The following is a 26353-nucleotide window of genomic DNA, read 5'->3' on the forward strand; positions in this document are numbered from 1 at the left end:
TGATTTAGGTAATGTTAGCTAAGTTAAATTCAAATGAATAAGAATGCTAGCTCTGAATTTTGACTCATTACTGAGGAGGGCATTTAGAATTAAATTTAGTCTTAAATGCTGCTTAAAACAGGAAATAATTTTTTTGAACCAATTTGGGTATAATGTTAAATTGTTAAATTTGTTTGTGACTTATTGGATAAATATAGACTTATCTGTTATTTATTGTGTGACTAAATTTAAATGCAGTGTTGACAGTACAGAATTTGCAAGAATCTGCAGAGCTATGTTTCCTGCCTTGATTCTCCTAATAAAAGGTATACTACAGCTGTGACAGCAATATTCTAATATTCTATACATTACCCTAATCTCTCTCTAAACTGCAAACTGATGGTCTGGGGTTAATGAGTTCAGGATGTAACTCATGGATAAGGGGGACTTTACATGAAGCTTTATCTGCGGGGTTCAACAGTTTTTTGTCATAACAATGACTGACCCAGTGTGTGGGCCAAAGCAGTTATGGTATACTTCACCTGGTCCCTCCTAAAGTAAAGTAGTGATTCTGTTATCTAATTACCCTATTTAGAACGGGGGTATTTTGGCAAATTTGGTTTTGGAAATAACTTACGTTTTTGACATTGACAACATGAAATCGCCGAACATTTACCCCACTGAGACTCAATTATGGCTTTCCTCCTTTTACTCCAACTTATCTAAGATACATTTCAGTGTGATGACATTTTTTAATAATTATAATCTTAGTATTCATTTTTTATTAACACTGTTAATCTATATCCAAGTGTAAATGGAGTGATAAACAACTAATTGTTGTCTCCTTCTATGCTGAGCTTCGTCATTTGGTTGCTTTACGTCAGTGTGTAAAAAGAGATTGATACCTTAAAGGTTCATAGGTTTTTTCTTTCTTTTTCTTCTAAATAGTTGCTGCCATTACTTGTTTTATACGTTGATGTGTTATCTAACTAAAATAAAATCACAAGCGCTAGTTACCTAAGTTGTATTGTATTGTATTACTTGTCATTAAAATGTATTTTAAAGTCTTCTTATGAAAGTTTTCGTTTTATTTCACCTGATAAAACTGGAGGTTTAGCCTGAGAATACGTTTGAATATTGGCATTTTTGAGAAGTAACAACTAGAGGTTTCAATATAATCAATCTATAGCTATCTAGCTAACCCTACTTTAGACCTTGGGATCGCCAGCATCTGAAGTTACCTACTGTTACCTAGCTAGTTAACTTGAAATAATGCTAACCTCACTAGCTATCTAACAGTAAATAATGCTAACATCACCGTCTAGCGGGCTAGCTGTCTGACCAGTTGCTACCGTCTTCACTTTCCTGAAAATTGTGGTTCTGATTCAACTAGCTAACAGTTTGGAAGACACTAAATGCATAACCAGTTATCTGTCAAGCAAAAATGATAAATGGATGTGCTTTGATTAACATGTCCAACTGATGGCGGTTCATGGTAAGTTGTTTCCTATAAACTTACTTTTAAAGTTAGTATTGTACACTAACTAGCTAATTAAAATATCGGTTTTGTTCTTTTCTTAAATGTAAGCATACATTTTGGCATCTTGACAAATTTGAGCACAGCGTGTGGCTCTCTTGAGAGCTCTTGAAATTTAAGAACAGACAGATTATGCTGACTTTTGTTCAGGAGAAAAATCTAAGCAAGAGATTAAGTCAAAAGTAGGGTATCCTGTTTCTTTCTATCATATTTCATTTCTATCTAGGAGAAACAGCAAGGATATTAAAGAGATCTCTGATTTTCTTTTTTTGGTAGAAGCTCAAGTTATCCTCCACAGGAAAAGAAACTGGCAACAAGTAAAAATACATTTAAAAATACATTTTTTTCTTTCTATTTTAAATGAGTCACTGTTATTATTAACACTTAGAGTGCATCTAAAGCTTTTAAAATGAGTCCAGGTTTTAAGATATAGACTTGATTACTTGTTTTGGCAGTTTGGGATATATATTGACCTTTTAGGGGTTGCTCAAGCTATCTGTAGTCTAAGTACTCATAAACACAAGGACTCAAGCAATTAAGTTATTTTGCAATCTCAGTTATCCAGAGCTGAAGGCAATCATTGTTCGTGTGAGTGACATAGTTGCCACTCTTTCTTGAAAATATCTTCGCTATCTTCAAGTAAGCTTTGTTTGCTCCTTGCTGAAGATTCAGATGAAAAGGGAGATTATCAGGGAAGGTCCCGCTTTGCCATTTTTTGACACAAAGGAAGTTCTGTTGTCTAACAGTGCTTGTCCTGTTTCATGGAGGTTTACACTGTTCCAAAGCCACATTTCATGGAACAGTTAACAAGGTCAAAGCATCCCATCAGCTAATACGCTACTACCCAAATCAGAGCCAGCCAGAGCCTTGGTCTGTCTGTTCACAGGGCCTGGAGGCTTTCAACAGCCCTTACACACGTGCAAATAAAGATACACTGACACACACACAAGTATACACAACACACACACACACACAAGTATACACAACACACACACACACACACACACACATTAAATACTTAACTTTACCATTACCTTCTGTAATCAAAAGGAAATATTGGTGTACAAAAGCATTTCTTCAATTACAATATCCCCACAACCTGAGAATTTATCACATTTCATGTACTGTTGACACATACTTCATGCACACACATTGTAACCCGGTGAAACATCAGCTTGTGTGGCTCCACAAAATGCTTTGCTCTGACTATTCGTGATTGCAAAGTTATGAAACTGCTTCCATGTGTGCAAATACAACAAGAAAAGCCTTTATGATGACATGCCGCAAGTGAATCTCTGTTCAACGTATTTTCATACATTAAAGTGGAGCTATTAGGGAAACAAGAGGTTCTCAAGTCTCATGTGATTAGTTTATTTAAGCTTGTAATACTGCTGCATAGATGTAGTAGTCTGCCTTGAAAAACAAGCAGCATTTTAATTGGTAGAGGATTTGAATGAGGTAAAGAGAGGAAATGTCTGGGATGTAATTGCTTTAAGAAACAAAGAATTCTGCTCTTTGCATATGATGCTAGTAATTTGTCACATAGTCATTGTTGGCCTTCATATGATGGGTGGCATTATATCTGTATTAACAATTTATTTATATATTCTCAAGTTTGAATGTAGCTGTGCACATTAAAGTCTTATAAGTATTTTCTTGGAGATTTCCCATCACTGTGGGTATTTCTGCAGGTCTACCTGCCTTTCAGGGCACATTTTCATCAGGGCAATTGTTTTTGGTCCAGCCACCTTTTAGGGCACTTTCATCTATCAGAAAAGCACACCAGAGCAACCCCATGGCACAAAGAAGAAGAGAGAATGGCATGTGGGCCACTGGGGTGCTCTGCTGCAGAAGCTGGAGCGTGAGAAGCCTGCACCTGGACCAGGAGCAATAAGAGCCACATTCATGTTCCTGAGCCATTACTAATGCCAGGCACGAGAAGCACCAACACCCCATATGTCTTCTATACTGAGACTTAATATAAAATAAGACATTATTTTTTTATATATATGTGTGTGTGTGTGTGTGTGTGTGTGTGTGTGTGTGTGTGTGTGTGTGTGTGTGTGTGTGTGTGTGTGAGAGAGAGAGAGAGAGAGAGAGAGAGAGAGAGAGAGAGAGAGACTGAAAGGGTTGAGCCCATCTGTGAGTGAAGCTGTGGGAGTGGGTACTGAACGAGGTCACACTGTGCGGAATCAGCTAGAGCCATATCACAAGTGGAAGTTGGCCACAGGAGCTCTCCCAGCACCCAGCAAGCAGGCCTAGCACTCAGGTGTTCTCTAGAAGGAGGCCTCAGCATAGCTTCATATATACAAGCTGATGGGCTGGAGATCTTGTGAAGACTGCGTGAACAGGAAAGAGAGATTAGCTAGACTCTGAGATTACTGAGATTTCAGACCAGCCTGGAACACCCTGCTCAGGCCATGGAAGACAGACTGAACTTCTGACTAGCTAAGCATTTAATTCTTTGATTATCCATGCTCAGGAATGGAATTTTTTTTTTGTGTGTGTGTACATGCATATAATCCTATTTCTAAGATACATTTTAGGGAAACTCTTAAACCCATTCTGGCCTACACACAAGATGACAACATTAAAAAATTCCTTCTATTTACAGCCTCTATATCCAATAATATATTCTAAATATCCCATCCATTTACTATTATACCCTAAATATCACATCCATTTACATATTATGTACACTATAACTCAACATAAATATCATGCAATCTTAGGGATATATCAAATATTACATTTCATTACTACTGTCAAAAATATGTTTGTCTTCTTTGTAAAGAGTGGAGGCATGTAGATCTGACTGTCCTACGATTTCACATAATAAATCACAACAAGGCTAATGTACTTAAAAGGGTTATGTCACAGAGCATTATATCTATTGTCCTGGCCTCTTGTAATGAGCCATGTGAAGCATCAAGTTTGCTTGTGACAACTTCTCTAGGCTTCATGGGTGAACAATGGCTTGAAGTGTGAGCAGCATGGATTCATGTGGGTTTGGAACAAAGCTTTCTTGTAAATCAAAGAGCCATTTCCCTTTGATGCTAAAAGCTCACTAATTGGTGTGTGTCTCAGCAGCTCAGGATTAACCACTTCCGGAGCCCTTTGAGATTTATTACTCATTGGGTCTGTCTCAGGTTTGCGTAGACTTGTTAAATCAATTTCCTTTCCCCGCTCCACTGTGACATCGTCACATCACATTTAATTGTGACTGATCTGGTAGTACTGTGCATTAAGGTGTTTAGTGTGCAGATGTGACTTATCTGTAGGAATGCAGACATAAGAATGTATAGTGTTGCTCTAGTATTGTTCGAAGGTGACTGGAATTAGCATTACTCTTATCTTTGAATCGCTTTAGGAAATCACCAATGAGCGAAAAATGGTGTGTCTGTCCCCAGATGTATCTGTGTGTTCATGTACGTGGCTATTTACAAAACAAGTAACAGGCCATCAGTGACACTGAAAAACAGACCATGTCATTCAGTGCTCTGCCCAGTTAGGCTTCATCAGTAACTGTTATAGCTCCACCACCCACACCTGCAGCTAAGAAAATTACAGCCACATCTCTCCTGAAATCCAGGGGGAGTCCCTATGCCCTTTGGAACCCTTTAACCTTTTCCAGTGAACATAAACTAATTACATTCCTGATGCAGCGGAAGCCATGGGCCAGCCATGAATGGGAATCACCATTGACGACTTAATTAGCGCTTGCCGATCTGGAACATGTAATTCCACTAGAGCTGGTCTTGTGAATGCCCTCTCATTATCTCAGTTCTATGGGGAAGTGCCCTGCTGAAAATGGCACTTGCTCAGATGGAGGTTGGGGGTGCGGGCAGGAGGGCGCTGACATTCATATTACTCAAAATGTCAGTTGGGAGCGTACAAGAGCTCCCAGCTGCACCCCCCCCCCCCAAAAAAAAAAAAAACATCTCCACCAACCCTGACTGCCCCCTCCCTCCCCAACTACACCCTGCTTTCCATAGCACAATGGAGGCTATTCTTCTGTGTCACTTAGTGATAATTTTGGCCCGTCAAAACAGCTTGTGTTTTAGCAGCGATGTGTTAATGGACCTGCGGCTAGGTGTGACAGTGTTCCAAGCCAGACACATCAGATGGAGGCCAGAGGTTAATGTGGACCCTCTGATTCAGAGGGCTGGGATTTTCGCAACCTTTCCACCAGGATGGAAAGTGGAGAGGCAAAACGGACGGGCTTGATAATGTGATATAATTAGTCAGACAGTTTCTGGGTCAGAATCAAGCTGCTGACTGTGGGACCTGCAGCGAGTGAATAGGAGCAGATGGGCCACCTGGGCCTCAGTGTGGGCCAGAAACAGACCCGCTTATCCAGGCCCAGCAGGTGGGCTGCAAGGCTGCCTCCATGGAGCAATGGCACAAACCCCTTTGCCAAATGCTTCATTAGGATTCTGAACTAGAAGGGTCAGTTGTTATGGGGGACAGTGCAGTTTCCTGAATCCAAGCAAGGGGTATCACTGGAACATGTAAGCATTATACAGTTGAGAGTGACGTCCCGTTCTATTATGAATGGACATGTACGCTTTTCTGACAGTCGATGTCACATGACATGTCGTATGACACCACTTAACTCTTGAAAAGCATTACAAATTGGATATGACTGGGAAGTTTTTGTTGTTGTTGTGATATTAAATAGCTTATATCAAAGTCTGTTAAATTTATTATTTTTGTAATTACGATTTGTGATTTTTTTCTCATACTCATTTTTTACTGTTTTGGTCCATATGGATGCCATGGACTGAACCCTGGTTTCAGTGTAAAGAATAATGCCTGTTGCCACTGTGATGTACAGGAGACAATTGCTGCTGAATATGATGTGAACAATACTGTCAATCGCTGTAGTTGGAGGTAGAATGAGTGAGGTGAGTCTGGTTTCAGTCTGCCCTTTTGGAAAAAGGATATATCATATACCTGATGGCACACAAAAATACAGCCCAAATGTCAGATCTCACCAGCAAGGAGCATTTTTTTTGTTGCTGCAGAAGAGAACATTAACAACGATCAACTGTCATCTCTGCTTCTGACATCCTATGTTGAAATATTTTATAGAATTTAAAAAGAAAAAGTGAATAAAAGGTAATAAACGATCAAGAAAGTCCAGGAGTGATCAATAGCGATTAGTGGTTTGAAACTAAATAGCAGATTGTGTGTTTTCATCTTCTACCTCCACTGCTTTGTATTTCCTTTTCAAAATGGTGCTCGTACAGACTTGCATCTTGTACAGTGATGGAAGCAATCTACTATATTCAGATCCAGCTGATAAAACAGGTTCTCATAATCATAGACTACATAGCATCATTAACTGTTTGAGACAAGATTTAAACAGCAGATTTCACCATGTCATTGGAAACGGAAGTTTAGATATAATCAGCTTAGGAGGCTGCCAGAACTACAGCAAATGAAGCACATGTGAAAGAGGGGTCAGACCCTTGACATGTTGCCAAAGAAATTTTAGCAGGACCTAAAGTGTGGATATGTGATGATCGTGTTGGTGGTGGGTTTTTTGGTTTGTTTGTTTTTTGAACGTGTGAAAACCAGTGATAACAACTCTTACCAATTTTACTGTTATTGGACAGTAAAATTATTGGATAAAGGCTAGCAACATATATCTCATACAAATTACAAGTTCTTTAGGAAAGTAATTAACTTAAGGTGATATGCCTATGAATGCCAGCACCTTGACTGTCTCTGTTAAGCTACTCTTAAAAACATCCAAATAGTAAAAGATTTGTAAATTCCTTATCCCCTGAGCATACACATCTTCCATAAACAGTTTACAACAAGGAAATGATTCTTTTGGACCATTTTGTGCAGTGGCTCATCAAACAGGAAGGGCTGGGGGACAGCCAATAATTACCATCTAAAAGTATTTCCTCAGAAAAGACATCGGCAGCGTTTGATATTTCCTTTTACAGGCAACTGGGGTAAGCTCAGTTCCTCTCTCTGCCAGCCCTGGTTTCTCAGGCTGGAATGGAGAGAGGGCTATACAAGCAGATCTTATCACCACCAGCCTTCAGCCTTTGATCAGGACATTGTTGGCATTGTGGAACACATTTACATTAACTGACCACTTTAGGGACAATGTTTTACTGCCCCCACAAACATATAGCAACACTGGAGTTTTTGGGTTATTTTGACTCTGGTATCTAGCACTAAGCCTCTAAGTTCAAGAGCCCATAAAACCCTAAAATGTGTACTTGCAAATTCTCATTTGAAAATGACAGTAGAAATGGAAAGACACCCCAACTAATTACATATAGATTTCTATATATAAATCCTGCTATGCATACACCAGGAGATACCAGCTGAGGTTGTCTGTCTTACTATGGTTTTGGTGGAAATGTATAAAGTAGAACTGGTATTCCAGCTGCTGAGACATCATTCATGTTGAATTTTTTTTTTAGAATTTTTTTTTTGTTGGGTATCAAAAAAACAAAGCCTTTCATGAAGCATTAATGGGGTCTAGGGTGGAGCTGGGGCCAGCCTATTCCCTCTGATTATGCAACATGGTGTCCCATAATCCTTTTAACTCAGGTAGAGAAGTAAATTAAAGTGAGGGAACAGCATGTGGGGTGGGAGCCTGTGTGTCTTCTTTCTCTCTCTGTTCTTCTCTCTGTCTGTCCATCCCACTCTCTCTCTCTCTCTCTCTCTCTCTCTCTCTCTCTCTCTCTCTCTCTTTGTCAATCACTTTCGTTTTCGTTCTCTCTATGTCTTTTATTTGGCTCATTCAGAACCTTTTTTCCACCATTGCAGTGAGTGACAGGTATAATAAAGCCTGAGAATCCAGAACATGTGAGGTCAAGAGAACAACGTCAGGGCAGCAGAGAGGCTGCCACCCATCAGCTCGACAATGAAGTCCAGACTCCAAGGACATAGAATCTGCACTGGGCCTGGACAATGAAGTCCAGATCCCAAGAACACTGAACTTGCACTGGGCCTGGACAATCAAGTCCAGACTCTGAGGACACTGAACCCACACTGGGCTCAGACAAATAAGGCCAGACCCCAAGGACACTGGACCCAGACAATGAGAACCCAACCCTCTCCCTTCAGCCACTGACAAGATACCGTAATGGGAAGGTAATCTTTGAAGAAAAGTGCTATCAAATATTCAACAGCTGCCTTGGTGTGGGGTTGATTAAATATGGACTCCTCTGTTCAGCTGTCATGCTCTGCTCTGCCTCCTCACACTAGCCCCATGCCCTCAGCCTGTTGCCATGCACGAAGGCATGTGAGGGTTTCCCACATCCCTGCTTGGCCTCTGGAAGCTGTACTCACCCAGAACCTTCTTCTGCCTTTTTAATGGATGTTTCAGTCAATCTTTTGCACAGAGATGGGCTGTAGAGAAGCCATTCTGATTTTTAGCGCTAATGCTAAATAACATTAAAATGAAACTTCTCAAAAATATTTCCCATCCCACTTTCTATGAGTTATTCAAAATTGTTCAAAGCAGGAATTAAATTCATCTGAAGACCAAATGTAGTCCAGCTCATTGCCTAGCATTTCCATTATTTTATATATGGCAAGAAGGATCAGCAGACATTTGAGACCATTTTAAAGGAGTAGTGATTAAATCTGAGATGAACATGTCTGTGAGTTCAGTAACTAGGTCAGCTACATATAGATCATATAGATATCATATAGATATATAGGGAGTATCCAAAAAAATCTTAAAGGTTGTATCATAGTGGGTTCGCAAGTATGTATAACTCAGTCTGTCTTTTGAAGAGAATTTGATTTTGAGGTATTTGCACCATGTTGCCACAGAGTGGATCACAATGAACTTGCATTTGAACAAAATATGTCTTGGATTTCATGAGAAACCATCTGATGATGATAAAATCATTATAGAACCTAGAATCACTCATTGCTACATTGAAAAGTTTAGGAAAGAAATGAAAATGCAGTATGCATGCCACTGAGAATATGAGACAGGAAGTTGATACTCTGAAGACATACAAATACTCCACAAGAGGACCATGGCCTATATAATACAAAGGCTAAAACCAAATAAGTGCAGGTCCAAGTATATTTTTTGATATTTCCAGGTCTTTCGTCTTTTGAAATTAGCTTTAACCCTGTAAAGTTCAGAACTTGCACCTTTCAACGCAAGAATTGGGTTACTGTCTACACACTCGCAAGCCCTGTGTATTAACCAAACATCATTCATTCACCCACAGTCAAAATCAAGGACCATATGCAGAGTGAAAAGGAAAGCAATATTTAGAACCTCTCTAGTGGCTTACATCCTTGATTAAATTGAACATTTTCTGCCGCAAAGAAAAACCACAATGCAGGTGCCTGCTGAGCTTTATTAAGCTCAAATAGTTTCCAGACCTGACGACAATTTGTATCTGAAAATAGTAAGTTTCAGCCCAATATCTCAAAATGTGTTACAGGTTGTAAAAACATAAAAAAATGGGTTTTATATTCTGTTCATTTGGAATGACCTATTTGTGATCGGCTATGATATGTTTTCACATGTGTTCCATGTTATTCCATGCTTCATACCTTAAAGATAGGGTAGAGAGCTTTGAGGGCCTAGGTCATACCCAGGTGAAGCCTGGTACAATGAACGAGAGTTTTGTGGAACAGTGTAAAAAGGTATAGAATATTGTTAAGCCCAGAGTTTTCCTATTTATCTTCAAAATAAAGGGAAATCTGTAATCAATACTGTTTGGTCTGACTGTTTGTAATTATAGTTATGAAAACTGGGATGTCATTGCCTACATTTTTTACTTTGTTATAGATTTAATGACAGATTTTCATGTTTCCATCACTTAAAACCTCAAGCCTGTTTGTAAACAGTTTGAGAAATGCTTTAAGATAAAATATACTTTTCATAAGAAAGTCACATTTACTGAGGCCAACATGCTTCTCTCCTCTCCTGTTCTACATCTACATTTACATAAACACCCAGCTGAAAGACCTGTGCTGTCTTGTGCATGCTCTCTTTTTATTCAGTTTGTTAACAGGATGTTTATAAATCTTACATTTGTGAGGAAAACTCCTAGCCTGCTCTGAGAGTTGACCTAAAAACTAATTGAGAGTCCAGCCTGGTTGTTCTCACAGGGTAATGTGTGTTAGGAAGTGGGGGTCAGAGGGCCACCCTGACACATTGTCCCCCCCACCCCCCAGTGTGAACATAAACATTTTAGAAAGGCTTTTGGTCAAATTAACTGCTCTTATGAAAGCACCCAGGGCAGACAAAGATTTGTCAATGTGCCAGAGAGGTTTCACAAGTGAATAGAACTTTGAACCACAAACAGGAGATTTTACAGATTGAAGTCACTGTAAAAGACACAAGGCTGTTTTGTAACTCTTTCAGAAAGCCTTAAAAATATACAATTCTGTAACGTTCCTGTTTCAATTTAATGCTTAATAATGTTTATGTATTTTTAGGAAGTACAGCAAAAAATGTAATTCAAGCATTCTGTACAGTTATAATAATTTTTAAACTCATGCACAATAATTGTAGTCAGTGTTTGTTTCTTTAAAATTCCAGTATACATACAGGTTTATGCCAATCTTCATTTCAAAGTTTGTGATTATGTGATTGTGACCTTCATTTAATAGGTTTGTTTGTCAAACTTCAACCCAGAAGCTCTGCCACTGCTTTAGAACAACACATCCTTTGGTGTGCATTACATAATCACTTCACTTCCTTTACTCTGACATACAGCTGGCTGTCTCACTGACCTGCTTCAAAACCTGCTGGAGCAGCTGTTGATGTACTGCATACAAACAAACCTAACCACCTTTCTGATTTCTCTTGTGTGTTTTTCCAGTAGTTAAACTAAACGTTTTGAACTCAGACAGAAGCTTGTGAGTATGTGCTATATCACATCTCATGCTCAATGACTAATGGAGAAGGTAAAAAAGTGAAGAACAGACATTTTGCATAGCTGGATGAAGTTACATAGAATTAGAGTTTTGTTAAAACTTACAACAAATCTGAGGTGAACAGGAAATTACATACTTTTAGAATTAAGTTAAAGAAACATAAGTCACTCATGATGAAGTTGTTTCAAAAAACAAGTTTACCATACTGGTTGTTGACTGGGAAAAAAATCACAGATTTTTACATATGTTGACAGGCATGACTAAATCTTATAAATATAAACTATAATCATATAAATTTTGAGTTTCAACATGGAAGTGAACACGTGTTTTATTTCTGCATTGTATCACATGAATCAAATAAATTGCCTGAAATTGAACTTCTTATCAATATCTATCAATACCAAATGGCATATTCCTTTGTATTATAAATTAAAGTGAAGCATTTATGAATGTTGTAATTCCTTATACTTTAGGAATGTTAAAATTATTTTTGTTGTAACAACCTATTGTAAGAACATATTCTTGCCCCAAAAAGAACCCTTGTGATTAAATAAATTCCACAGTAATGTCACAAGTAACAAATGTTGAAACGTTATAAAAAGACCTTATCTTTGTTTTACCAAACTGACACGTAACTTTCATGCTGACAGTTTTAAATGCTTATGTCACCCCTCTTGATATAAATTGTTATTTTGCCTTTCCTTGTTTCTTACTTATTGTGGCTATGATTATCTGTTATTTTTCATATTTGGACTGGCCCAGGGGGAGGTATTCATTACCCAGTGGAGGAATCTTGTCATCCACTTTGTCATCTATCATTCTCCTCCAGTGCAGTCTAGTTCTGCTCAGCTTTCGGCAGGTTCTTTGGCAGTGCAGGCCCAGCCTGGTGGCCAGGCTGCTTGTGGTGGTACAGGGACACGTGGGGACAGGCTTGGGGTGCTCACACATGCCGCCTCTATTAAAGGCATTTCAGTGAGAGCATGCTGTAGATCCTTTGCAGCACTACAAAAGCCCACACTGGCCCTTGCTTTCATGTGGTTAAGCATGTTCAACATATGACTGTATGGACCCAAAATCTTGGCTGATCAGTCAGTGCCCTATTTTTGAAAGTAAGATTAGAGGTTTCTGTTTGTCTTTGGTTACAAGTTATTATAGGAAGACTATGACCTTGGTATATTCTAAATTTAAAAGGTTATGTCATGCATCAACTACAAAGACCTATAATCTTCTCTCTTCACTTGCTTTCTCTCTTTCTGTCTTTCTATACTTCTTTCTCTTAAGGATGAATTTTATTATCATTCTAATGGTGTAAGCATCAGTGATGGAAGCAATTCTGAAGTACTTGCCCAGATAGTTTCATGGATTTTTCTCAAGGTATCTAAATATTACATATATGCCATCTTGTCCAATTAAGACAATTATTATTTTTCTATTATTCTATTATTTAGAGCAATAAAATATCCAATCTTCTTTGAATTCAAAGCTAATGTAGCCCTTATTTAATCATCTAAGAATCCAAAGCTAATGTAGCCCTTATTCAATGGTCAGTCCTTTGGCAGAGTCAGTTTATTGAGACAAGCATGACAAAATCATTGCTGATGTCAATTGCATCAGTTTTAAATTAATCATAAAGTTCTCAGCTCTTCAGAGTAAAATTCTGCTTAGTAATGAGATTTGTTCAGTTGTGATAAAAATCTTTCAGTGGAATAAATCAATTTATTTGTTAATCTCTAAACCATGTGTTTTCTTCTGAGCTGGTTATGAAAAACTTCCAAGATGAGGTCATTTGCGATACTTTTCAGTATATCTTTTATATAGTAATAAAGCACTTTCTATTTTCTGCACATATTAAAGTCATTTAATATATATCCTGCTTTTATAAAATAAAAATTAAAAGTGTTCCAGGTCTGTTCAAAATTAATGAAATTATGTAAAGAATGTACTTGAATAATTGCACAACTAAACCTTTCGGCCCTACAATTCATATGTAATAGGATCAGCCATGTTTTTCAGATCATGTAAAGAAGCAGAACTAATGTTCTTTGGTATAGTTTGTGTTTGAATGGGGTCGATGTAGGATTCTATAGGCTCTGTTCTTTCTCTTTCTCTTAATGCATTATTGCTGTTCAGACCTTTCAGACAAAATACAGACATTTATAAACACAATCAATATAATCAATTTCATACATAGTATATCTTTAGAATTATCCAGCTGTGTATGTGAGGTGTTCAGTTCTGCAATTAAAGTGCTTTTCCCCTCCCGGTGTAATATAAGACATAATCCCTAATGTAATTGCCTGGGCAATACTTCACTTTCATTCTTACCATTAAACATATAAGATAAGGAAGATAGAAGCACCAAGCTGCATTCTATAATCTGCAATGCATTATCCAATACTGTAACAAATACTAAAAATACAAATACTAATACCAAACAGACCTCTCTAATTGCTATGTGTAAAGTTGCCTCATTGGCTAGATGTAATTAAGTGAGCCAAACAAGTGCTTATAAAACAGTAGGCCTAGATGGGTTACTCATATCTCACTCAAGTGTGCTATTAAAATGTAGCAGAAACAAGAAACTTGAAGCATTTACAATTATTAGGACTTCCTTAGCAAAGGAAATGATGATTAGAAGGCACACAAGACTTCTGCTCTTGCAAAAACAAGACTAACATTAAGAGAAAATAGAAAAAAACCAAATGATGCATATGGACACTCTCAATTTAGCTTGGACAACACTGACTTAATGTACAATCTTTGAAAAATCTATTTGAAGTGTATATATAATGACACTATATTATGACAGATTACATGAAGAAAATATCAATAAACTATATTTTGTTGGACAGTTAGTCAACCATACATTCTGTGTAGAATTTGAACCCCACTGGGTAACCATGCTTTAGTCAAGCTTTGCTTGATAAGCTTCCAGTGCCAAAATCTTTATTTCCTCTAGTGCACTTTTTTCTTTGTTAGACCATCTATTTACTTTTACTAATATGTCTTAAGTTGTTCAAACATAACTGTTCTAATTAATATAATGAGAACCAAGAGTGAGGCATTAGCAGTCTAGCTACCACTGTGTTAGCATACTATTTATTTTCTAGAGGTAATACATATACCATAACAGGCTCTTATATGTACATGTAAACAGGTGTGGGTGTGGTGGGATGATAATTGTGATACACAGGCTTTTGTTTCCTCACATGATAATAGTGCTAAACTGAATGTGAATCCCAAATAATTTCCTCATTTTATCTATATACACACACAACAGAATCCACCAGCATTGTTAAGTGGGATTTAGGAAGCTATCTAATAAACATTACACAAGGCCTTCAAAGCTACAGAGATCACACAAATGTCAACTGTCATATGAGCTCATCTAAGCTCAACTGTTTTACATCTCTTAATGCACATTACTCTTAAACACTGCAAAGACCTTAATATGTGGTGTCCAAAGAATGGGATTGCCTTTTAATACTTCTGGATATTTTCCAGCAGAGGAAGGGGTGTGTGGCTGTGAAAAGTCTGAGGGAAACCCATCCCGTGCTGTTGTAATGAGACACAAAGAGAGGGTGGACGATGCCCGCATTCTTCCCATGGCCACCTCCAGCTGAGAGACCCACACTAATACAGAGACTGCAGCTGAGAGACTTGCATCCCTGCCACCACTGGTAATATTAAAGCCCTCCTTTAAAGCCAGGCCCAGTGTCAATGGACTATGCTACAGGAAAGTGCTGACCAGCAGCTGTCAATCAGCACAAGTGTCACAAATCAGTGCCCCCTGGCATCTAATGGATGGTGACAGGGCCGTCTGTCACCAGCCAAATATTAGTGAAATAGCTGTCTGTCCATGGTCATGCTTGTACACATTTCTGTACTTTTCTATGTTAAAATGATACACTGTGTTTGACAAATCCTTTTATCTCCCACCAAGGAAGATGTGGCCATTACTTTGGGGATGCATTACTTTATATATGACTATATTTACATTAATTCCATGCAATACCTAGCTGGTCATGACCCATCACTGTGATTTATGTTTAGCATTATGTCATGTCATTAGCTACAGTATTAAGGGGAAACCGTAGCTGACAAAAGTACTTACAACTGTGCTCAGTCCTCACTATATGTTTTGCTTTTTTTTCCCCCGACTGCCAAATCACTGCACAATTTGTATTTGTGCCTTGAAGTTTTACATTTTTAATGTTTTAGAAGGTTAAGGATTTTTAGACCAAATCTTTAAAATGGACAGGTGCATTTTTGTTTTATAATTTTAAAATAATTTCCTATAAAGTTATAGAAAAGGAAAATGAGATGTGAAAAAGGAAACCTGTACATCCACACTCACTTGCTGTGCTTCCTTTTGACTCAGAAAACCCCTGCAGCACATAAGCAGTAGGTCACACTGGGCAAAGTTAGCCTGTTCTGTCTTTAGCCACTCCCATGGAACAAAATCACCAGACAGAAATCCCATCACACTGAAGTGGTCAGCAACATACTCATATCAGCCTGTATTTTGTTTGAAGCGAGATGGACTAATGGTTGCCATCTGCTGGTGGGATCTAGAGGAAGTAAAGCATGTATTTACACAAAATAAATCTCCATGGATACAACCCAGTGGCACATGAAATTACACCTCTGTCGCATCTGAAGCAGTGGCAGCTGAGTAAGAGGAGCTGGAAGGGATCTGGGTGTGCTTGTTTTGGTGCAGGGCTCCTGTTGCTAGCTATATTGTAAGACTAACATCACTGAAACCCTGGGGGCAGAAACTTTCAGGAGGTGGGGGGTTAACTCAAAGTTTTCTTTTTTCTTTTTCTCCCTCTCTATCTTTACAAAGTAAGTGTCTTCAAGTTTAAATGGGAAAACACATTTTGGTGTCATGTAATTAATGTAGGTTCCCATGACTGCTCAGTGACATCAGTTGTTTGTGCTGGAAAAAGACACTGGAAATGTGTTACCTTCAGAAGAGATGTAGTAGTCAAAGCATAAAAGGTGAGCAAGGCTGTACCTAGACGCACGCTGCTGGAGAGTGCTGAAGCATACAATTTTTCTGCTCTTGCAGAGGACAATCATGGAAATTAATTCTGTTCACTTACATTTTACACATTACTGTTATTGCACAACGCATGTGACATTTTACTGAAAATGATTACACTAAATGAAAGGGCTCAATTTTAATCATAAGTGATGAATTCTCTATTAGTTTTTATCTAAAGGGAAATTAGTTAAATCATCTAATTAATTTTCATCAAAGATTACATTTGCTACAGTGTTTGAGAGAATAACGTATCATGGCCACTGTGTGATAGTGTATTTTATTCAAATATGATACTTATGATTAAAAGGAAGCTGTAAAATAAGGCATTAAAGTCTCTTACTGAGCAGGATGAAGAGAGACGGAAAACATCAGAGGTTATGTGCATGCACGCTTCTGCATAGTAAATGAATCAAAAGCATTTATATGGGCCACTTCAGCCCTGCAGCTAAACCAAATACATTCCACTTGCCTGACTATGGCCTTAGCCAGAATTCTGCGCATATCTACCAAGGGCTAAATTGAATAATACAATTACACTTGTGCTTGCCATCACACATGAAGAGAAGAGAACATAATAGATATAATAGGCCTTCATAATGGACTCAAGGTCAGCACTACCTGAGAATGACCTTACTTTCTGATAAAAATCTACATCAAAAGTCCAGAGCTTCAAATGTGACCTTAGAATTGAACTTGGCACTGAAATCTACACCCACATTCCCTGTGGATTAAGCATATTTTCTTTTCTTCTATTTTAGCCCAGATTACCTGACACCAAGGTGTCATTTCCAGTGAGACCTGTAACAGTTAAAACATCAATCATTTAAAAAAAAAAAACCTCAGATTTTGACAGATTGCCACTTAAATAAGCCTCAAATGTAAAGGTAAATGAAGTGGCATTCTTCTATGATTTTCCTTTTTGCTGCAATCATAAGAACCCTGTGATTACCAAACTCCATCTGCAGAAATGTTGCATTCAGTAAGCCTGCAAAAGTTCAAGGGTGTCTTCTCTAGAGGCTTTGACTCATGTGGAGGATGATATTTGAGGGCTTATGTGGGAGAATAGGTAAATGACACAGTAAGAACTCATCATAGGGGTACTGTCACTGTGGTTAGGGAATTTCCTCTGTAATTACCTCCGTAATCTCTCTGCACCTGGAGACCATGCTTAGCAAACCGACTACCTTACTGCAACTGCTGGAATGTAAACAGGGGCCACTGAAAGCTTCCCAAAAAAGAGTTGCACAGTATTAAATGGTTGAACACCATGAGCAACAGTACTTTAGAATGCAGAGCAGCTCATCCAGCACATTCTTCATGGGAAAGGTGTGCTCTGCCATCACTTTGAATGTCCACTCCAATGGTACATCATTTCTTGGGCCACATAATATGGTCACTCTAATAAGCAGATTTATTTGTGGCATTCATAAAACATTTACCTCTGGAATTACATATCTAACAAATAAGGCTAATTATTGAATAATGTAATGGGACCATAAGATCTATAAGGTAAGGAACCATAATGGAATAATGTAATGTAATGGAACCATAAGATCTATAAGGTCAGTGAAACTGGAATTATTGTGTATCTCCAGCACTTAAAGCAAAGGTCTGTGCTTTGCTTCAGTGAGTGGCAAGAGCTATTGCAAGCGCAACCTGTAATGTAGAATGAGAGAGGAGTTTCCACACTCACTGGCTCATGCAGTTTATACACTTAAGCAATGAAAACAAACAATTAAACTAGCAAGACTAATACCCTCAGAGGCAAGAACCCATTTTCTGGTGCTGGCTTTGTGAGCTGTGTTCTGACTTTAACGTTTGCATATGTATAAATTAACTTGTTGCCTCCTGAAGTAAATAAAAAATACCAGCATTTGGCCACTGCCTCTGTAGCACAGCAATTTTGGGTCTATGATTTCCTTGCACTGTGGTCAGGTCCCTATGGTGCAAATGCAGAACAGATGAGATCCTGGTTCATGGTTATGAGTTAAATGAGAGGCTTCATGACAAATTCCCTCCATCAAACTCTTTTGCCCAAAATCAAGCCCTTCTGGAGTCCCAGCAAGGCCAGTGGTGTGTGCACATGTGCAACCCTGGGTCACATGACAGATGGAGAGGGGGAAGGGGGTAAGAAGGGAGAATAGGCAGTGCTACAGCAGGAGGGAGACTGCAGATGTTGGGTAAGCATTGCATGCTGTGAGTGAGATATTTTATAGATTACAGAAGGTGAGTGTATATACAATATACATTCACAAAGAAACCAATGTAAGAGGACACTGAAGTTTGAATTAACTCTCAAAGCCTAGAGAATCCAAGCATGTAAATGAGGAAGTTATCATCTATATGAGCTGATACATTTTAGATATGTTGAATTTTTTTTTTTTTTAAGTTTTTTAAAAGGTCAAGTTAAAGATTTCTGTCAAGGCAATAGCAATGCATGCGAAGGAGACAGTTACCATTGCACTTGGCTTGGGACCAAAAGAAATCAGGTCTGCTGTACCATCTGACCAGAGGAGTGCTCTTTGAGCAGCAGCTTGGAAGTTCCTGTGCTCTTATCTGAGCCATTAACATAGTCTCAGCACAGATTATGTACCATAAAGATGGCCATCTTCACTGTCTTATCTCTGGAATGTCACAGGAATTCAAGTACCACAAAAGTTGTGCATCTTCGAAGAACAGAATCAGACTCTTTACAGCACATGCTAACCAATTAATTATTTAACACCACATCACTTTGGCACTTTAGATAGTATTATGCTATGCTGGCAAGTGTGACACCTCTTCAACATGCACACCATGTACACTATGGGTTCAATATACACCTTGATAAGTAGGGTGTGTTGGTTTTGCACATCTGTAAACCAGTGTGTTCATATGCCACATGCCATATGTCAGCTATCACACCATACTGTGAATTATGGTCTTTAAACAACTTTTTTTTTACCCCACACTCATGTCAAGACATTTCACCATCCAAGAGAAACAGGTTCCATTTAAAAGAAGTACAGCTGTAATTCCTTGTGTGTTTATCTGATAGCTTTTATCTTTCCCATTTTGCATTGTTTGTTGTTTCAGTGTCAAAAAGTAGACTCGAGTAAGTCTTTTACATGGGCCTGTAAGTATAACTAAATCTCTATCTTTAGTGTACTTTTTATAGAAATAAAAATATCACTTACATATTTTGTCAACTCTTACTAGTGTTGAGCACCAATGAATATTGTTAAAGACTCCTAGACAAGAGCTGTTTATTTTTTTCTTATACATCTTTAACATTCTACTTCAAGTAAATGAACACTGGGAGGTTTGGCCAGACTCTTGAACAAGTAAACCCCCAAATGTGAAAAAAAAAAAACAGATTTAGGAAAAGGTTAAATTATAGTGTTTGTCTAGCAGCATGGGAATTGCATTCCGTTCTCTTTTGCGCAAGTAAATGACAAGGAACCTTACTTCTTGAACAGCATACCCCTAACAAAACAGTTCTTGAAAATGTCTAGGCATTTCAATATGTTTATACCATCAAATACCGTTCACTGTAAAAGGTAAGGAAGTAATTTTGAAAATCAAAGCATCATGTTGAACAGGCCATGTAGTAATTGTATGTAAACCTACAGGTAGAGGTCAAAGATTCGTACTGTGGGTCTCTCGCACACCATCAAAGTTCCTGAGCATTCAGTGTCAACTACCTGTCACATTGCTTGTAGATAAGTGCATTCACATTCACCATTGCTTCTAGATAAGTGCATTCACATTCCCCATTGCTTCTTACTGCAAGACAGGTCCAATTATGTACTTTTGAACTGCTCTACCAAATGTGTTCAGTGCTCCATGACACTACAATTAGTTAGATGAAACTGAAATAGCCAAATACCACTTATAATTTGCATTTTAGGGCTTCTGTAACTTTACACACAGAGCAGCCTTACTGACTTTCTCACTTTAGCAATTAAAGGAGAGACACAAACTCATCTATGGTGTGTTTTGACATTGTACAAATCTATATTTTTTTCTCTGATTACACATAAATAGATATATACTATTTACTAAAAGTGGTTATAATAGAAATAAATACAAAATATGAACAATATACTTCATGTGCGGAATTGTACTAATTGAAATGTACATCAGAAAATACATTAGTTGAACTTGAATTTAAAATATTTATTTTCCCATTAGTGGACATAAATATAGCCTTATATATTTTTTTTTTTCCAAAATATGTGTTTTACTTTAGCATAAATAAAAAGTGTAGTATCAGGAAATAAAGTGTCCTTGCAAAATGCGAGTCTGTGGCTTTCAGCGGCACCCACAGCCTTCCACCACCATATCCTGGTAGTTTTTCAGGACCACTTTCTCATACTCATCCAGATAGAGTAAGGATATGGGGCTCAGGTCGGTGGGCACGCAGCAGGCTTTGGGAATATTGCTGTTCACAGAGTTGACCAGCGTTTGCACAATAGCATGATTGGTGGAGTTCAGGTGGTCTGCCAGAGGGAAAGGACACTCCCCTTGGCAGTAAAAGGCATGATAGCCTGGCGGGGCCACTATCCAGTCATTCCAGCCCACGTCACTGAAGTCCACATAGAGGGAGTGCCTTCTGCAGTTGGCTTTGTGTTTTTTCTTCGGCTTGCTGCCGCGTCGCGCCTGGCGCTTCTCCCTAGAGTGCAGCATGTGTCCTTTGCCATCATGGCTGAATGTGAGCAGGAGTGGCCTCATCTGTTGCCATGAGTCCTCGCTGTTATGCAGGGACCTACTGACCCTGACATGCCTCTTGTAGTCTCCTTCTGCATGGCTGGGGTGAACCACCTCCACTACGAAGCCATGGTTGGTGTGTCCCTCTGTGGTCCACCGCACGACGGCAGGACTTACGTCAAAGCTCTCCCACTTGCTCAGGCTGTGCTGAACCAGTCTGGTGTCCAGGAGTCTCGTAATGGGCTCTTTACTGCAAACGGCAGGCTTCATGACCTCATATATGTTAATGCGATGGTACCCTGTACTGTTGTTTCTGCTAGCATTTGTGGTTGTCATGACCTGCTCCCTATAAATCCTCAGCTCTGCTGATGTGACAAACTCCTCGCTGGGGACGGAGCTTAAATTAAAGAGGAATCTTTGAGACATTTTCCCACCATGACTTAACAACTCCTCTGCAGATTCTGAAAGAGATTAAAACATACTCAGAATGCACTTGCATTTTTAGAGAAGTTACATGTACACTTGTTGACAAGTTTGCTATTTATTCCTGCACAGACTAAATCAAAGCTATTTCAAAAATATGTATATGTATGTGAACTGGGTTATTCAGCAATGTTCAAGTAATGTCCTGCAGCACATGTAATGTTTTTGTAATGTACTCCAAACTTGATATCTACAGTAAAGGAGAATGTGAAGCATCTGACTGGTAATACTGTATTCTTTCAAGCTCATATTTTGATTTCTAATTTTAGTTTGACTTCTAAAAAAGTATCTAATTTAATATTTTTTGCCTTAAACAGTGTGGAAAATCCACCAAGCCAACTTCACACATATTCCAAGGGAATTCTCTCTTTTTTAAAGCAGCAACATACGTATACTGATGAGTTTACTTGGTAGCCAGTAGAGATGAACAAGAATGAGAAGCATGTGTCTGATAAATGTTAAATGTTTGTCATTTATGTCTGATAAATAATACATTTTCACTCAATTCTGACACTCATGATGTGTTTGCATGTGACAAGCAGAATATTTCCACGGAATTAAAGTTTCTGTACACACACACACAATAAATAAATTATATATATATATATATTTGCCGGTTACACTTGTTACTTATTTTGTGTCAGAGATAGAGAGACATAGTTAGTTCAGTTTAGATGCTGTAAGATTGCTTACCATCATTGTGGAAACTTCTTATTGTATTAGCCCGACTGGCGGACCTTTGAGAATTCCTCCCGAGGGAACCTTTCGGTCGACTATGTTTTTGCTCCGTGTTCGCAGAGTACACTGTGAACAAGTCAATCATGTACTGTGGAACGACGACAGACTTGCTTGGATTCGGTCTCTGTTTTAGCCCAAACATGCTTAGAAGTCGAAGTTCAAAGGTGTTTAAGATGTCCTCGGACAGTGGGGAACTGTATTTTCGCCGGCCAATCTCGGGAATAAGTCCAGTACAGCCTCCGAATAACACCTGACCGAACAGCAATATCATGAAAGCACGGACAACGGAGTCCATGGTCACGCTCTGCCTGACAGATGGGCAACTTTTCAGTGGGGAAAGACGGTATCACACAGGCACAAACCAGCGGAGATTTCCATCTCTGCTGTTCAGTTTAGTCATTTTACTCTCCCTTAATGTAAATATGCGCCCGTCATTAATCAGTCACCTTGACAGTTGATATTTTTTGCAATATAAACGTAAAGAATCTGACGTCTGGCGGAAGAAAGACAATGAGTGTAAAACAGTCATAATCCTAACTTCTCCAGATTAACAGTGCAAAAGGAGATGGTGGAAAGAGAGTAAAAGCTCAACGAGCAGTCGTATCGAACATGAAAACTCACTGAAATGCCGACCTTTTTGTCGATCAATAAAACCTCCAAAAGATCCACAGAAACATCCAAATAAGAGATGGTCTAAATCCGCGAGAAACTGTCTCAAACAAGACATCGAAAAGAAATTGTACTCTTTAACGTTCTAGCAACCTTCTTGGTAGGTGTTGTCTGTACAAGTGCCGGCTCTAAGGATAAAGTCCAGTTAAATCGGGTGCGCAGCCCACTGCTGAAAGTTATGCATCCCGCTTTTTTCCATGACAGATGATTATCAATGAAGCCCTGCGGAACTTAAAGTACTGCCGCTCTCATTTTTCCTGTAACGTTTGCAATTGCTATTTCACAAAACATCGTCCATTTCAGCGCATATCACACAACTATTCGGTACAAAGCAGAAAGATTCAAAACATTAAAACTATTTGTCTTACATATTTTCGACAGTCAGTCGCTAAAAAAAAATGTTTTTAAAAAGACGAAAAGTAGTATAGGAAGGGCTTCAGAAGAAACAAGCGTGTTGTGATTATGCAACGCGCTTTAATAAATTTCTTTGACGTAGCAAGGTGCTGGCAACTCAAAAACAAAAGCCTTCGCCTGCAAAGAGCGCGCCGTTCACTGCCACATTTGACTTTGGTGCGTCTCGTTGGCGCGCAGCTGCGCTGTGTGCAGTAGCGAGCCTGACTGCAACGCTCGCGCTTTGAAGTGTCGTTTTGTTGCTCAGTGATGTCACGAGCTAACACATCAGCGGCCAAAGGAGGGGGAGAAAAAAAAAAAACACTACTCATACTGTCACACAAGGTTTATTAACCTGCTGCCGGTGTTCAGGTTTCCGGTGGTAAATACAGATACATTTTCAAAACAAAATACCCTTTTGTATTTTCTTAAGTCTTCCAGTCACTGTAAATATTTACAATAGCCTATGTAAGACTACATTAAAGATCTTGACAAGTATAATTATTGGGTGTAATTTCACTAAATTCTAGTGTTGTACTACAACGGCCGAAATTTAAACACAGCGCGCCAACCAGTGGAGGAAACAGTCTTGCACACACACAGGACAGGTACATTAAGACTTGGATAAACTACGGAACAATCTGTAAAACCACATCAAACGAGCAAACCAGACATCAAAGTATTTAAACAAATCAAAGTTTATTGTATTTTCATCAAAGAAACATCTAGTATCTTATCTGCAACCACATTCATCTACCACCATATCCTCATAATGTCTGAGAACAACATTGTCATTGTTGTCATAATACAGCATAGAAATGGGCGATAACTTGATAGGGACGCAACAAGGCTGGGGGGTCTCTTTTGGTTCGAACGAATGGACTAGAGTCTGCAAAATGGCGTGGTTGGTCCCGTTCAAGCTTTCACTGAGCGGAAACGGACACTCCCCATGGCAGTAATTCGCCATATAGCCCTGTGGAGCAATGATCCAGTCTTGCCACCCAACATCTTTGAAGTCAATGTAAAGCCGCCTCGGTCTGCACACATTGCTGGGGGCAATCGGTAAATAGTAGGCGCTCCTCTTCTTCCTTGATCTACACTGATAAGGGTTCAAAGATACAACCACTAGCGATGTGACAAGCTCTGGGATCTCTATATGACTGTGTGAGTTTGCACTCACATGGTCATACTCAACCGAGTTGAGGCTGTTGCTGATTTGGGTGAATTGGAAAACCAGTATCATACCGTAGTTTTTGCCTGGTTGTCTCCACGATTCTGCCAGATCAGTGAAGTTAAAATTAATAGCACCGTGAGTGTACTGATAGTGAACCGACTGAGAGAACAGCAGTCTGCGGCTAAATGCATGATTCATTCCCTTTAATGTGGGCCTTAAGACTTTGTAGAGGTGCATGGTAAAGGCACGATGTGCCGCTTTCTGCGACATGCGAAAAAAATCTTGTTTGAACTTTATTTCCAGCTGTGCAAACGAGAGTTGCTCAATTTTTTCGAGCACGGACATGTTGAAAAACAGATGCTTTTCCACACACATTGGGCAGTGGTGGTTCGATTCTGAAATCAGTCTACCTGTTGAAAAAGGATTATGAAATCATGGATTTGGAGGTGTTACAAAAAACACACACTGTCGTGAGGCCTAGATGGAGACAACGGCAAGAAGCTCACCTTGATCTAGGACATATCTCACAATGTTTCCTCTGACTCCATACTCTGACACAGTACATGGATCAGTTTCCGTGCGTATTTTATCTGTCTTCTTGAAGATTCTCCAAAGCGAAGAGGGCACAGCAGCATGATTTGATGGTTTTGGCCGACTCGAGAGCCCCAGCGAATTAAAAAAAAATTTTTCTTGAAATTTCACATTCTCGGTGTAGACCAATCCAAAGATGGAAAAGGATGCTACAAATAAAAACTTTAAAATTGCCATACTGAATACCGAACGGCTACTATTTCGGAACGTTGTCTAAACAAGGCCGCCACCTTTTAGTCTATGTGAATGGCAGCCTGATAACTCACTAAAAGCGTGAAGATTGGCGCCGAGTAGTCAAGCCAAAGGTGCAACTAATAGATGAGGTAATTGGATTGCTATGCAAATTAGGCGCGCAGAATGTCTCTGAAGTGCACGCGGGATATCGGCACGTGATGAAAAATGAAGAACCAACTTAAACTTGTGCTTGCTAGAGGGGGTAGTGGTTTTTCCATTGTAGGCCTAGATCTCAGATATCCTGTAGCGTTTATATTGTCGAGCAGTAAACCACCCCCCTTGCCCCTCAAAAATTAAGTTTATAATACATCTGCGGTGATTTGTTAGTCTAGTCTGAAGATTTCTGTGTGATGCTTTGATGCATTGCCCTTTTTAAAAGAAGAAAGCTGGCTTTACTGTTATCCTTGTGTGTACATGCTACATCTTTCTGGGGCACAGAAAAAACAATGCTGCTCCTAAACAAATTCCAAGAGGCAATGGTAAAAATGTACTGACAAGAATCATTGGATTGATCCATTAGTTTGTTCCTGGTAACATATTTTTGCTTGAACTCTATGCCTACATTCCAATTTATTAACAGCACTGAGTGAAAAATAGTGAGTTGGAAACAGACCTCGACAAGTAAGTTAAGATGAAAGTATAGTTCAATTATTTGAATCAATATTTAGATATAATGTAACATGATTAAAACCACAGGTATGCATGTGTGGGGGGCATTCCCTCTATTGTATGCATATTAAATTACAATTTCTAAAATTTTCACACACAGCTATATTATTCTTATTAATGTACAAGCCTGACAAGAGACATCTGAAAGGTTGTATTTGTCCAGATCTGCCCCTGATATGATAAACAGATGCTAGTGGCTAATAATGTGCTGATAAAGTTTTGTGGTCCTTCAAGGATACCATCAGAACAAAAGGTACAATAGTCT

The 26353-nt window shown here is 38.9% G+C and overlaps 2 protein-coding genes across 2 annotated transcripts; both read right to left on the reverse strand.

The window, feature by feature from the left end:
• Positions 1 to 19712: 19712 nt before the first annotated feature.
• On the reverse strand, positions 19713 to 23620 carry bmp2a (bone morphogenetic protein 2a). Its single transcript, XM_027002413.3, has 2 exons — positions 22317 to 23620; positions 19713 to 21601 (listed from the first exon to the last, which is right to left on the reverse strand). Exons 1-2 carry the CDS (start codon positions 22654 to 22656, stop codon positions 20745 to 20747), a joined length of 1197 nt encoding a protein of 398 aa, XP_026858214.2. The 5' UTR covers positions 22657 to 23620; the 3' UTR covers positions 19713 to 20744.
• A 533-nt stretch (positions 23621 to 24153) lies between these two features.
• Positions 24154 to 25362, reverse strand: gdf3 (growth differentiation factor 3). Its single transcript, XM_027002469.2, has 2 exons — positions 25101 to 25362; positions 24154 to 25004 (listed from the first exon to the last, which is right to left on the reverse strand). Exons 1-2 carry the CDS (start codon positions 25360 to 25362, stop codon positions 24154 to 24156), a joined length of 1113 nt encoding a protein of 370 aa, XP_026858270.1.
• Positions 25363 to 26353: the final 991 nt, after the last annotated feature.

Source organism: Electrophorus electricus, chromosome 10 (genome assembly GCF_041902795.1).
Source record: "Electrophorus electricus isolate QZ-2024a chromosome 10, ASM4190279v1, whole genome shotgun sequence".
Lineage (NCBI taxonomy): Eukaryota > Metazoa > Chordata > Actinopteri > Gymnotiformes > Gymnotidae > Electrophorus > Electrophorus electricus.